The 15,445-nt window shown below is 39.7% G+C and overlaps 1 protein-coding gene across 8 annotated transcripts in view; it reads right to left on the bottom strand.

The window, feature by feature from the left end:
* Positions 1–6,153: 6,153 nt before the first annotated feature.
* Positions 6,154–15,445, bottom strand: part of mier3 (MIER family member 3) — a 72,387-nt gene continuing 63,095 nt past the window's right edge. For all 8 annotated transcript variants that reach the window (XM_033030230.1, XM_033030244.1, XM_033030221.1 and 5 more), the window contains one exon: positions 6,154–9,269. In XM_033030230.1, coding sequence (XP_032886121.1) covers positions 8,815–9,269 — 455 coding nt within the window. In that variant the 3' untranslated portion in view covers positions 6,154–8,814. The remainder of the gene's footprint in view (positions 9,270–15,445) is intronic.

Below are 15,445 nucleotides of genomic sequence, written 5' to 3'. Positions count from 1 at the left end.
TAAACTAAAGGGATTGTTAGTCGAGATCCTTAACAGCATACATGTGCAGAGGGATCTTGGGAGTCCAAGACTGACCATAGCTCCTGAGAAGTAGCAACACAAGTAGAGAGTGGTAAAGGCATACAGTCTGCTTGCCTTCATCAGTTGGGGCATTAAGTATAAGAGTCATAAAATCATGTTGCAGTTTTGTGAAACTTTGGTTATTTGGAGTATTGTAAGCAGTTCTGCCTGGCCCCATTATGGGAAGAATGCAAAACCTTTGGGGAAGGTGCAGAAGAGGTTTGTCACAATGCTGTCAGAATTAGAGTATTTAGCTGTAGGAAGAGGTTGGACAGACTTTTCTATAAAGCGTTGGAGGTTGAGGGGAAAGTTGATAAAAATGATGAGAGTCATAGATAGGATCGACTGTCGGAACCTTTTCCCCAGGATGGATATGTCAAAAGAGTAAAGGGTATAACGTATATGGTCGCATGCGCACAGTGTAGGTATTTGGAAAGCGCTGCTAGGGATGGTGGTGGGAACAGATACTTAAGTGTATAAGAGGTTTTCAGTTTGCTGTACTGGTTTATAATGCTTTATGTTATGGAGTCTATGTTATACAGCATTGAACAGGTCCTTTGCCCAACTCATCCATGCTGACTAAATTGTCTATTCCTGTCTGACTAAACTTTTTCCATTCTTGTACCTGTCCAAATGTCTCTTAAACATTGTCATAATCACACCCCTCATGATTTTATTACCACTAATGTCACCCCTCAACCTCCACTGCTCTAGGAAAATATCCCTGTCAATCCAGTCTCTCCCTACAACCAATGCTCACCCACCAGTCCCAGTACCACCCTCAACTGCTGTATCTTTGCAGATTAATGACATGTTGTCTTAGCTGACCCACCAGCACTCCAAATGTGGCCTCACCAATGACTTGTACAGCTGCAACATGATGTCCCAACTCCTGTACTCAAATCCCTGACCAATGTTGGCAAGCACGCCAAATGCCTTCTTTACCACCTTATCTTCCTGTGTCACCATTTGCAGGGAACTACGTATGTATATCCCTTTGTTCTACAACATTCTCCAGGGCCTGACTATTTACGGAATAGGTCCTTTTCTGGTTTAATTTACCAAAATTAAATCTGGAAGTTGGTATGATTAAGGCCTCTCTAATATTTTGTCCCTAATTTGAAAACCATAGAACTATGATTATCTAGTTCTGGGAATTTGTCTATTTTTTATTTTTCTACAGATTTCATATTTAGCTTAACTTAGCTTAATTCCTTTACTGATTTAACAGAATCATTTTGTCAATGCACAACCATTTGCACACAATAGACAATAGGTGCAGGAATAGGCCATTCGGCCCTTCGAGCCAGCACCACCATTCACTGTGATCATGGCTGGTCATTCACAATCAGTACCCCTTTCCTTCCTTCTCCCCATATCCCTTAACTCCGCTATCCTTAAGAGCTCTATCTAACTCAATATAGACATTTTGATGTAGTTAATGACCCACAGCTCTTAACAGTGAAGCCATCACCATAGTGGAACTGCAAAGATGGATCATTGTAAATTGAAGAAAGTAAGCTTTGTGGTCATGTTACTGGACAAATTATCTGATTTTCTAAATCATCCCAGGGTATTCAAATTCAGTTCATTTAAGGTATCATTCAAAAGAATTGTAGTAAAAACGCACCAGTCTCATTAACATTCATGAAGGGAATCTGCTGTTCTCACCAGGTTCATCACATTATATGGGTCTTTTTTATGCAGTCACTGATTTTGTTTAAACAAGGGACTGCAGATGCTGGTTTACAAAAAATGACACAAAGTGCAGGTGTAACTCAACGCTGTTCTCCAGAGATGCTGCCTGACCCAGTTACTCCAGCACTGTCTTCAGGTGATAATATTTTCTTCACATGATTTTGGAGAATTGTGTAGCTATAGCATTAGTGGTATTTTTTCCAGGCTTGAGATGTCTAGTCCAGGTTTGGAATCACAGATCATTGCTGCAAAGTGAACTAAGAGTTTTGAACTTAGTCTGAGGTATCAAGCAAACTACTTGAGGAACTCTGTTGGGTAGCATCTGTGGACAGACCCTTCGTCAGTCTGAGGTCTTGATCTTCAAATATCCTTTCCCTCAAGCAACCAAAGGCTGGTGGCACTTTGAAGATGACAGTGAATCAACAATGTCTGCCATTGCTGAGATAGCACCTTCCTACCACTATGCCAAATGGTACTTCCGGAACAGATTCAGATGTTCAATCTGGTGATCATTGCGCACTGTGGGCCAGTAGCATAATTGTTTTCCTTCATAATTTGCAACCTCATGCCCACAAGGTGCCAGGTTGGAGGTGCAGTATAGGATTATACAAGCCAAGCAGCATGCACTACGAGACCCAAGTGATCCCACAACCAGAATTAAATATTTTGCATCCAGGTAGAGGTAATTAAGCAACAAGCCCTCCTGAAAGTGCATTCCTCTTTCAGCTCCCATGTTTGGGTCCCCTGCTTCTGCCCTTGTTTAGGCACCTCAAAGATGGCACAGCCCAGTGTACGACTCAAAACATCAATTGTTCTCTTCTGCTGACCAGTGAGTTTTGTATAATAACCAAACTGAAGTTGCCAAATGGGCTTGTGCATACTTTTGACCTTGGATTACAAATCCATCTGGAATCTCATTCTCTGAAACACTTTCTTACTTTATCCCATTTTCAATGCAGATTTAACTAGCATGATGGTGGATAAAAAATCTCATCTCTGCATAGCAATGTCACTGGAAGCTTTAAGAAAACATGTTCCCAGTATAAAACCTTTGACCTCAATCAACATTGGCTATATTAAGCTTTGGTAAATTGCTTTGGCATATCTATAATATCAGCCATCGAAATAATCAAACCAAATAAATATACTGCTGAAACCAGGATGGAATTTTATTATTATAAAAATACGTTGAGTATCTGTCCTTAACTGCTGAAGGCACAAGGCAAGACAGTTCAAGGGATAATCATTTCAGCTATTGGCTGCCTTGCCAACAGTACATCTGTCCCTTCTTTGTGTTTTAATAGTATGTGTTAAATGTATGCTTTTAGTGTTGATTAGCTTGTTTTATGTGGGGGGGGGGGGTTGGGGTGAACTTTCTAATCTCTTGCCTCGACTGAGATGCGTTTTTTCTTTGCTGGAGACCGATTTTGAGAGCTCCACCAGTCACCTGCAGACTTAACATCACGGAGCTCGCGATCCCTTTGCCAGGCATCGACCACGGAGCTCCAACCATGGGTGCTTGCGAACTTTAACATCACGGAGCGCGTGGTCCCTGGTTAGAGACCGACTTTGGGAACTGCAAACCACAGGAGCTTCGATCGCCCCGACACATGGTTCGAATGCCCCGACCGCGGGAGAATAGAGGAAGAAGCTTGGACTTTTTATGCCTTCCATCACAGTGAGGAATGTGGGGAATCCACTGTGGTGGATGTTTATGCTAACTTTTATGAAGTTGTATGTCTTGTTGCTTTTTTTTCTCCATATGGCTGTATGGTAATTTCCATATCACTGTATCTTAATTGGTACATGTGACAATAAAAGACCTTTGAAGCCTTAAATAAATTCCTCATGTCGCCCCAATAGAATTAATTCTGGGGGTCAGATTTAAAATAGTAATCTCTCATCTGAGCACAAGGTGGAATTTTCAACAACAAAAAAAATTATGGTACTGCCTTGATTGGAGAACTGAATAATTGTTTGGCATGAGACATATCGTGGAATCACCTCACAGATACAAACCCTGACCAAGTGCAATGCACCAAGCAGTTGAATGATAACATCAAAAAAGTGAAATATTTTCCAACTACAGGATGGTTTTAATGATCCCTGAACCCCACTGATTTTATGTTGCCAAATTCAGTTTGGGTTTTAGGTTCCTGAATGATCAGGCATGATAAATCAGAATGAGGAGACCCATTATGCACATTAATAGCGTATTGAAAAAGCTTCCATCACAAAACAGGGATTACTTCTGTCATAGATGCATGATAAAAGGCATTAGAAATGTCAATACTAGAGAATCTAGATTGTATTTTGGTGGTGCTCCAACTTTAAAACTCTACCCCTTAAGGGATCTACAAGATGAGGGAGCGCTTTTCTTCTGGAGAGCGACTTGGTCACATTTTTGTTGTTTAAGGATAACAAATGAGGTCAGATACTGAGAAAATGTTCAAAATAACATTTCTCAAAGGGCTATCATGTCGAGTTTATTGTCAACTGACAAACTGGAAGTTAGGAATCTAAATTCAGTACCGCAATGCACCCAGATGATCAACTCAAACATCCTGGCAGGTATACATTCTGATGTATGTTGCTAGAGCTTAGAAAAGTAATAGCAGCACTGATGATGACTATAAGTAAATCTTTTCTTTTTAATCCATAAATTGAAAGTATACTTATTATTGCCTTTATTATCTTTACACTCAAATCTTTAAAACATTAATAACTCGGCAAACATTAAATGTTGAATTGCTCCACTCAAGAAACAATATCCAATTCCAATGCAGCTCTGCACTCATAGGAAGAACTGAACGATGATATTTAATAGAATTTCTTATTTTCAGATAAATCAGGCATATTTTCTGCTGCATGTTAACAAAAAACTAAAGAGACTTTCCCATAATGTTACTTGGGCGTTTCAAATGTTTACTGAGCTTTGTGTAGACTGCTTAGGATATGTATTTCATCTTTAGATAAATTCAATACAAAGTAACTTCATAATAATACTTAAAAGTTATACTTAATGAAAATAAAGATGAGACTTCCAGACTTTTTATTTCTGGAATGGTGTATACCACATCAAGGTACAACAGAAGTACAAAATAATGCTGAACACAAACCTTCAGTATTTATATACAAATATTAAAACAAAACACAACATTAGAGCTTTCTCTGGTATATCTTCAAAAATGAATGCTGTCTTGATTGTCACCAATTAACCCATGTTTTCCACCACTGGCAGTTCTATTACCAAATACAACAGTACAGTAGAGGAGGAGCTGTAGCACCATTTCTTCAGAACAGTATTGTTAGGGCTTTTATTTTATTAAAAGCATTTAAGTAGCATGTCTATATTGATCATCAATACCACATTGCTTTAATTTTTCACAAACATTGTACAAACTTCCTCTTCTGCAATGTATATACTTTTCAAATTTCCTTATACAGTTAGTTCAACTTGTCACTATTTTACCTTCAAAAGATAATTTTAATTTGTACTAGACTTTGGATAAGTTATCAATATGCTCAATAATAAGAGATTTACTCACTACATGTATTTATCCTCAGCCACAAAGAAAAATCGCAGTATTTTTCATGAACTAATTAATCTTGATATTCTTCAGTCATCAAACAAGTAATACCTTCAAGTAAATGGATCAGTTTATATTAGGAAACTGGGTGACGTTTCGGGTCAAGACCCTTCTTCAGTCTCTACCCGAAACGTCACCCATTCCTTCTCCAGAGATGGTGCCTATCCCGTTGAGTTATGGGCCTGTCCCACTGTACGAGGTAATTCAAGAGCTCTCCCGAGTTTAAAAAAAAATCAAACTCGTGGTAAGTACGTAGAATGTACGTAGCGGCTACGTCTGAGCTCGTAGATGTCCCGTAGCGGCTCGTAATGCTAACGGCAGGTACTCGGGAAACCCGGTAACTCGTGAAGTTTTTTCAGCACTGTGAAAAATGGCCACGAGAGCCCCGAGTACCTACGAACGGCTATTACCGTAATTCTCTGAGTTCGAGTGGGGAAACTCGGGAGAACTCTTAAATTAACTCGTACAGTGGAACAGGCCCTTTACTCCAGCTTTTTGTGTCCATCTTCAGTTTAAACCAGCATCTGGAGTTCCTTCTTACACATATATTAGGAAATTAATCATTTAGACTAGTGGGGAAACATAATCTCCTTTTTGGTGAAATATTGCTATTTTCACCACAGCACCAGTTACAATTCTAAATGTATTAGTAAATGAACAGACATTTCAAAATGGAAAGGAAAAACAATCATCTTTGGCCAACAGTCAACAAAGCTTGACAATACACAGCAAATCTTACAAATCCCAGTGGTTAAATGATGAGATTCTCATTTAGAAAGAATAAGCAAGGATCATTTCATGACACTTTAAACTTCAGAAAAGTAGTTTACTAGATGCATAAATTCTACATAATTACATTCTCTCAAATTATTGCCCTGTTTAATAAGAACATAAAATGAAATTTACAAAGTTCTAAAATATCAGTTCCCATTAAGATTTTGGTTTTAGTTTTGGTTGAGTATTTCGATGATCTTTGTTTTGCGTGTAGGATGAAGAGCAATTTTTCAACACCCCAAACACATTTAAAAAAATCTAAACATTGTATCACGTAAATAACACTGACTAGACCCAACCAAAAAAGGTTAAACAATTTCAGACTAAATGTTTTTAAATAAACTGTATTATTCCGTCAGAAGAGTTAATCAATGTTACTGGCAAGAGAATACATACCAATAAGGATTTTATTTTAAAAATCACAAGCAAATCAAAGGAAATTTTAAATTAAACCCTGTAATAAAAATCATACACTACTGTTTGCCAGGGAAACCTTACAAAGTCTGAATGCATAGTTAATTTCTGTATTTATAATGCACTAGGAATGGTTTTAAAATTTCAAAAAGTGCAACTGATACAAGTTGATCAGTCATAAATCTGTATGAACATTACTACAGACTAGCCTTTGCAAATCCAATCACACTCAAATATATAAATGAAGGGATATGAATAGCATTTCCACAAGTACAGGACTGGGTTCAGTTAACATTAGTGAGAAAGATCCCACAGAAGACAAATGCATAGATCAGCACATAAACACAAGCTACAAGCTGATGACATGAATCACAATTCCACGCAATACTGGCAAGAGCCAAGGCTACCCGTTACTTCTGTGTCTTGTACCTTTATGCCACCCTGTACGGCCTCAGAACCTAAAGCTTCATCTACCTTACAAGATTCCTGTATTAAAAACTGAAAGACCATTGTATGGCTGTACAGTCATACTTGTCTACATAGCAAACCAATTCAGCCTCTCAAACTACAGTATTCATTCTTGCGCTTTTAAAATGGCAGTATTTGTGTAAAAATTCTGCACTGTTTTAGGGGCTTGTGCAAATAAGGTTGAGGGAGGGGTGGGGGGCTGGGGGAAGGGTGAAGATAGATTCTCCAGACTATGCAAATATTTACAGTACACTAAAGCAGTTCATTATGTTATGTATCCCAGCTAATTAACCTACTTCACACTTTCAATTTGCCTGCAAATACAGTAAACCTGTTTATCAAATGTATTTCAGTAAATTATTTTACTTTTAAAAATATGTAATAATGGGTATTCATCTGGGTCTAATAACTACATTTTTGATAGATGCTCAATGATGGAAATGAGTTTTAAATATTAATGACTACATTGTCAATTAGAAACTAGGAAAACAATGAATGTAATGTAAAAATTATACCACGAAATACGTGATATAGCACATACTATAAATAGGTTAAATGGGACGTATCTTTCAGCATAAGTATTTTCTAATACCAAGTCGTAGGGAATTTCCAATTTTTTTAGCAGACTTTGATTATGACCAGCATCAATTTACACTTAAAAACACCCTTTTATATCCTGCTGTGTAACATTGATCCCAAGTAAGTCTAATCAAATAATTACTGGAAAATTCAAATGTCCCTGTTTAAGTCAAGTGTTTTATTGCAAACTTTTACTTCCAGAAAAATTGTAAAGATTCAGAATATATTACAAAATATTAAGGTTCAGTTTTGGTTCAAGGTTTGACTGTACTATGCTTGGTTAGGCATGTACAGAACGTTGAATACAGAACACAATGAACTGCTGCAAGAGACATGGCTTAATTGTAAAACAGAATTGTGATTAGAAGTGGCAAGTCCCAAGTTGTGTTGAGACAATTTCAGCTGCCCCTGGAAATCTTCTTCGATATATAATGCACTACGCAATTTGAGATACACTATAATACAATCTTTAAAGTCTTAAAAAAACAATGTACAATTATCACAAAATTCAATATTTAATCTAATCAATAAAAGCTTGAAAAGTTTCTAAGCACAGAAATCTGGCAATAGTTCCAACCCGTTTACAGATGGCAGCCATGCCCAACACTTGAGTCTGAGGGCGTCTTCCCATTTGTATTTCATCCATCAATTTTTTCCCCAAAGTATGCACTCATGGCACTGTAAACTGAAGTGCTCTGTTTTAAATGAATGGATGAGATGGCTCTGTTCATGCAGGTCTTTGCACTGGTTGTGCACTGTTCACTTCCAAAATGCTACAATCGCCAGGAACAAGGCCAGGTACCTGTAAACATTAGTATTCCTCTATACCCACTACTGTGACAGCAGTGCGCTTTCATGGAAGCCATTTCTATTGTTTCAGATTCCAAATGGTGGTGTCAGGAGGTGAAATGGTTCCTTTATCTACAGGCTACAAAAAGAGATGCAACAGCGTGAGAGTTCAGGACTGCGTCAAGAAGTTCAATTTCTCGTCCCCAACTCTGCTATTTGAACATAATCTCTCAAATTTCTACGTTACCAGGGATTTAAAATAAATGGCTTTTAACTCTTGAGAAATCAAGATTGATTGAAGTCCTATAGGTAAAAAGACATCACTGATGTCATCGTAAAAAAATTCAAACTTCCAGTGAATGACTGAACAATTTCCATGGCTCACCCACCAAGTTCAACATTGCTGCATACCACCATTTCATGAGAAGTTTCAATGGAGGAGTCACTCTGATTGGAGAGCTGTATGCTGGTGTAGTGCACAGGGATTGATGAAGCCATTTGCTTCATTATTAGGCAAGCTGCTAAAATCTGCAACAGAAACAGACATTTTGGCACTCGTGATGTGGTGTGTGTGATTCTCAAAATCCACATCCAGGTTATTTACAGAAAGGTCATTGATGAAAGATTCTTGAACAGAGATCCCCATTTTCAATCTCTTTGCTGGTCTTTCAGTCTCGTTGTTGCACATGCTTATCTGATTCAAATCAGAATGGTAGAATCCAGTCTCGAATAAATTTAGGCAATCTGTGTCACCATTCGTAGGCAATCCAAGTGATTCGTCTATTAAAGCAGGCACATGGGTAGTTGGTCCTTTTGTGTGTAAACTCTCCACCGGAGGAAAATTATAGGAATCCAAACAGCTTACATCTGCAATGCTGCATGTTGTACTGGTCAGTGCTAAAAAAAAAAAGAGCAAAATTTCATTCTTTCAAAATTACAGCTGTATCCAAGATATTTTCACAAATCATTTTAATTCATTCCAAGATGGCTGGAAGATTTATAACACAAGAGTATAAAAGAGTATTCGACTTAAAAGGATGTAATAAAACACAATCTAACAATCTGAGATCCCCCAGATCCTGACCAACTTCTACCGCTGTACCATCGAGAGCATCCTGACCACCTGCTTCACGGTATGGTACAGCAGCTGCACTGTTGCGGACAGGAAGGCACTACAACGGGTGGTGAAAACCGCGCAGCACATCATCGGTGCCCCGCTCCCTGCCATGGATGCCCTCCACCGAAAACGGTGTCTGAGACGGGCTGGGAAGATCATTAAAGACCCCTCCCACCCCAACCATGGACTGTTTGCCCTCCTCCCATCAGGGAGGCGGTACAGGAGCCTCAGGTCTCGTACCAGTAGGATGAGGAACAGCTTCTACAATTATACCATAACATTGCTGAACTGGGAGTCCCGCCGATAGATTTCTCCGGTCCCTCCGTCCCCATTGTTTAATTATTCTGTATTTTTGATTATTCTGTATCTTCTTCTTTTTTAAATTTCTATATGCACTACTACTACGGACTGACGCAAAACTGCATTTCGTTGTACCCATACTCAGTATTTGTGCAATGACATTATAGTTGAATTGAATTGAATTGAATTGAATCACTGGATTTTTACATTATTAACCAGTGACTTTAGAGATACAGTGCAGAAACAGGCCCTTTGGCCCACCGTCTGCACTGACCAGTGATCACCTCGTACACTAGCACTATCCTACACACTAGGATTTACAATTTTGCACCCAAGCCAATAAACCTACAAACCTGTACGTCTTTGGAATGTGGAAGGAAACCGAAGCATCCGGAGAGAACCCACACGATTACAAGGAGAACATACAAATAGGCAGCACCGATAGTCAGGATTGAACCTGGGTATCTGGTGCTGTAGGGCATCAATTCTACCGCTGCGCTACTGTGCCGCCCAGTTGTAACTAACTAGTTATTACATGCGAGGATAAATATAAATCGAACAGATATGGGCATCAAGATGTTCACGTTACATCTTTAGGAGGCACACTGCACATTTTATTTGCTAGTTCAATCTTGCAAAGAATTGCAAGGATAAATTAATTGTTATAATATGCTTGAATATCCCATTCCAGAGTCAACTCGGCTCAGGTGACTACTCAGGAGGATTCAATGTCAAATCACACCATAGATTTTGGCATTAAATCTGTTCTGGCAACTTAATACAATACTTAGCGAGGTGCCATTAAACTAAGATCAGATTTGTTGTCTCAGGAGGGTATTACAAAAATTCAAGGGAACTAATTAAAAGGTAGCAGGACTTGAGTAAATTGGGTCATAGATTGAGATCACTATAAAGTGAAAATTGATCTCTTATTAATCGTGCACTCGAGATGACTAATAAATATTCTTTCATAATCCTCAGTACCAAAGGCTTATGAATCACAGGTGGTGTGTTTGTTTGTAGGTGATACCTGTAGGTGGAGATGGTCGAGAACAGAAGGCAAGAGAGAAAACAAAGAACTGCTCTCAATGTGAAATTCAAGATAAGGGAGAAGAAATATACTGCAGATGTAAGAGAAGTGAAATAAAAACAGTGCTATAATTATTCAGCAGGTCGGGCAGTGTCTGAGGTGAGAGAAGAAAATAGTTAATGTTAGGGATGAAGACCTTAAATTAAGTTCTGATTCAATCTGGGAAGGTTGATTATCTGAAAATTGTTGAATTCTACATGGAGTGCTGAGGACACTAACATACCCAGCACGACAAGAAAATGCTCTAGGCTTATGTTCAACTTTTTTGGAACAGTGTGAGAGGCCAAAAGGAGTTCAGTTCTATTTATACCTGGTCAATTTCTAACTCAGACTTCTCTATGTCTATCATGGGTTAGGTCAGCAAAAAACATCCACAACAAGCCCATGGACTCCTGCAGTTGTACATCTTCCCATCCCATTGCCTGTAAGGACTTAATTTCCTTCTACTCCTCCAGGACCCATGTGCCTATTCCAACAACACCATCGTCAATACTGGTGCATTCAAGGTCTTTACTTTTTTTAAACAGTTTCATCTCCACCACAGTTGACGGGTCTCTCATCTGTGTCTGTTCCGTTGCCCACTCTTCTGCTTTTACCCCTCTCCCATGCAGAGCATCCGTCCCAACAATCAACAAAACACTCTCTGGAATTTCCACCACTTTCAGTTTGTCAGAAGTTGCACATCTTTCTCCCTTTTCAGCATTCAAAAAATATTATTTTCTCCATAATTTTCATGTTCATCCTTGCATCTCTGCCAACACCCATTCCATTTCTAGTGTCTTCCCATGCAACTGTAGCAGATGCAACACCTACCCTTTTATTTTCACCAGAGAATCAAACATTCTTCTGTGTGAAGTAGTACCTCATTTGTACCTCGAGCAATTTAATACACTGTGTCAAGTGCTTGCAATGTGGTCCTCTCTATATTGGAAGTGCCGGCTTTGCAGAACATCTCATACTTAAAACATTGTTTATTTTTTCTCCTTGGTTCACAATTAAGCCAAACCTTCACTGCAACCTGGGGGAGGGTGGAGGAGGGGCAACAGAGTGACGAAACTTCACCGGGTCAGACATCAGGATTCAATCCTGATCTTTGGTGCACTGTGGGGAGTTTGCATGTTCTCCCTGTGACTGTGTGGGATTCCTCTGGGATCTCTGGAGCTTCCTCCACCCCCCCACATCCTGAAGACAGATGACTTAGTATGTTAATTGACGCTTCTATGCTTCTTCTGACAGCGCATTCCAGCTACGTTGAATTTAAACATTGCCCCCAGCAGTCCCTCGCAAAACTCCCCCCTCTCACCTTAAGTCTAATGCGGCTTTTACACGGGGCGACTTGACGCAAGAGTTAACCAGAGTTCAACATCGTGGGAACCTCGTGCGATAACAGTGCGGCATTCGTGGACCACCGTGGACCACCGTAGCGCTAACGGCAGGTCATCGTGTAACTTGGTCACTCGGGAGAAAATTCAAGAAAATTGGAATTTCTCCAAGAGTGACTTGTACACTTGTGGTTGAGTATTGCAACATTATATGAACGTAGTGGCCAGTGCGATATCCGTGCGATATCCGTAATAACTCTTGCGGGTACCGTGGGAACTCCTGCGAACGGTGAACCCGGAAGCTGGACAGAGGGGACAGAAGGTGATTAAAAAAGGTGGTCTCAAAAGGACACATGGGAACATGTGTCCTTCGAGGACGTCCCACCTAATTGTCATTGTTGGATAATCTTTTTAACAGGAACACTTGCAGAGATGGCTCCCAGAAAATCTCAAAGGAAGGGGGAAAAGCGGGTCAGAGATGTTTTTGCCATGCAGGAGAATGAGGAGGAGACGCAGCAAGAGAGACAGGTGGAGAGGCAACAGGAGATGCCACAGATAACACTGCCTGTGGGCTCCTTGGAGCAGGGAGAGGGTGAGCAAGGTGCAATTCAGATTGCCTCCCCAGTAGCCGTTGTAGGAATAGCCTCTACAGACGCTTATGTAAAGGGAAGATGGCAGAAGGTAAAGCCATATAACTTCACCAGGGAACAAGAGGGGGAACTTGTAGAATGGTTCCAATTTAACGAGATTCTGTACGATAAATCCAGAGAGGATTATAGAAACAGGGAGAGGAAAAGGAACCTGCTGGAGACGAAGGCTGCCGAGTTTCCCGAGTGCTCATGTGAGTTTATATAACGATATATAAGTTCATCAAGAGGAGAACCATTTAATGTTATCCAAGATTTTAAAACATACATTGCTATTGATGTAAAAGTTCTGTGTTTGCAGTAAACTTAAACTTCTCTTATAAGTCTGTCTGTCTGCCCTGCAGCTGCAAAGTAAAAAAGTCGCAGACAGCTTTTACACCCTCTGTGTTTGAAGTTTAAAGAGCCATAAAAAGAATTATGCATGAGGGCAGGCAATTCTCACTTGTAATGCTTGCCTTTAAAAAGGCCATCTGTATTTACCAACTTGTGCTCAGGTATCCAAGAAGCACAAGAAATAGCACATTAAATGCGGAGGGCAGGCTCTATTTACTGTTCAGAACTTTTAATATAACGGAATACATCCAATGCTTGAAGTTCTATTTAATTCCACCACTCTACGTCTCCAAATGAGCCGATTCAACCAAGGGAGGATATATATAGTGTGTGAAAAAAAAAGTTACATCATTTGTGTCACGTGTAGTTCACGATGTTCATTCAAGATTTAACGCGACTGCTCGGGAAACGGCCAAGTAACTCGCACGAATAACATAAATGCCGAGTACCGTGGGAACTCTTTATCTACTGCCGTTATATCGTGCGAGACTCGTGCTGGACCACGACCTCTTCACTCTGGTGACATCTTGCGTCAACTCGCCCCGTGAAAAGGGGGTTTAAGACCTTGAGTTTTAGAATCCTCTACCCTTGGAAAAAGATTGTGAGCATTCACTTTAACCATGGGGGCTTCGTGATTGAGTCTCCAATACCGCAAAGAACATATAGTCCCAGCCAATTCAACTATCCCTATAACTCAAGCCAGAAGGACCCAGAAACAAGCTCCTTAATCTCTCCTGCACTGATTCCAACTTAATGATACTTCCTATACCTAGGCAACCAGAACTACATGCACCAAGGCTTTCTGTGGCTTCTGCAAATTTTCCTACCCTTCTATGACCAAGACAAAAATTCTGTTTACCTGTTTTTATAACAGCACCTTTTAATATTGCATGTGGAATCCTCAACTATTGGTCCTTAACTGTCCTTATCTTTTCACTGTTTAAGGTCAACATTTGTAACAAATTGGACTCGAAAGAAGACGACTACTATTTAAACATTACTTTAATTATCAACCATTTGTCCAAATGGATAAACTAGTTTGAATTTTTCAGTCACTCACTCAGTTTTTAATGTTCCAAGCTACACCACTTCCTCTAACAATACTATTTACACTGGCAAATTTGTGTCAACCTAGTCATTAATACATATATTGAGATGTTAAAGCCTTCATATAGCAGGAATGACAGTAATTATTTAGATAACTTAAATAAGAGACTCTTATTTAATGCATTCTGTGACGATACCTTACAACTTGTTCACCTAATCGATGAAATTCACCATTGAAAAATATGCATAAGATGAAAAGTTACTTATATCAGCATATGTGGAGGCTTAGTCATCTATTACAAACATAAAGTTGTCATCAGCACGAAGGAAACAAGTGATTTGATTCCATGGTCTAGCTTCCCTTCTACTACTAGTTCAATGATTGAGGCAAACTTTTAAAATTCTGGATTTAAGCCGTTTCAGTTATTTATGTCTATAAGATCAAGAGCAGGAATGAAGACGTAGACTGTTTTCTAAATGGGGTGAGAATCCAGAAATCCAAGGTGCAAAGTGACTTGGGAGTGCTGGTGCAGGACTCCCAAAAGGTTAATCTGCAAATCGTATTGGTAGTAAAGAAAGCAAACTCAATGCCAGCATTTATTTGAAGAGGGCTTGTAGACAAAAACAGGGATGTAATGCAGAGGCTCTAAAAGGCGGTGGTAAGGCCACATTTGGAATATTGTGAACAATTTTGGGCACTATATCCGAGGAATGATGTGCTGGCTCTGGAGAGGGTCCAGAGGTTTACAAGAATGATCTGACGAATGAGTAGGTTTACCTATGAAGAACATTTGTCGGCACTGGGCATGTCCTCGTTGGAGTTTAGAGGAAGGCTTGGATAGAGTGGATGTGGAGAGGATGTTTCCACTAGTGGGAGAGTCAAGGACTAGAGATCAGAGCCTCAGAATTAAAGAACGTTCTTTTAGGAAGGAGATGACAAGAAATTTCTTTAGTCAGAGGGTGGTGAATCTGTGGAATTCTTTGCCACAGAAGGCTGTGGAGGCCAGGTCGGTGGATATTGTTAAGGCAGAGATAGATAGATTCTTGATTAGTACAAGTGTCAGAGGGAATGGGGAGAAGGCAAGAGAATGGGGTTAGGAGGGAGAGATAGATCATCCCTGATTGAATGGCAGAGTAGACTTGATGGGCCAAATGGCCTAATTCTACACCTATCGCTTATGACATAATAGGCCATTTACATGCAGGTAAATTGTTAA

The sequence above is a fragment of the Amblyraja radiata genome, chromosome 1, assembly GCF_010909765.2.
Source record: "Amblyraja radiata isolate CabotCenter1 chromosome 1, sAmbRad1.1.pri, whole genome shotgun sequence".
Lineage (NCBI taxonomy): Eukaryota > Metazoa > Chordata > Chondrichthyes > Rajiformes > Rajidae > Amblyraja > Amblyraja radiata.
This window is presented reverse-complemented; position numbering and strand designations above follow the sequence as displayed.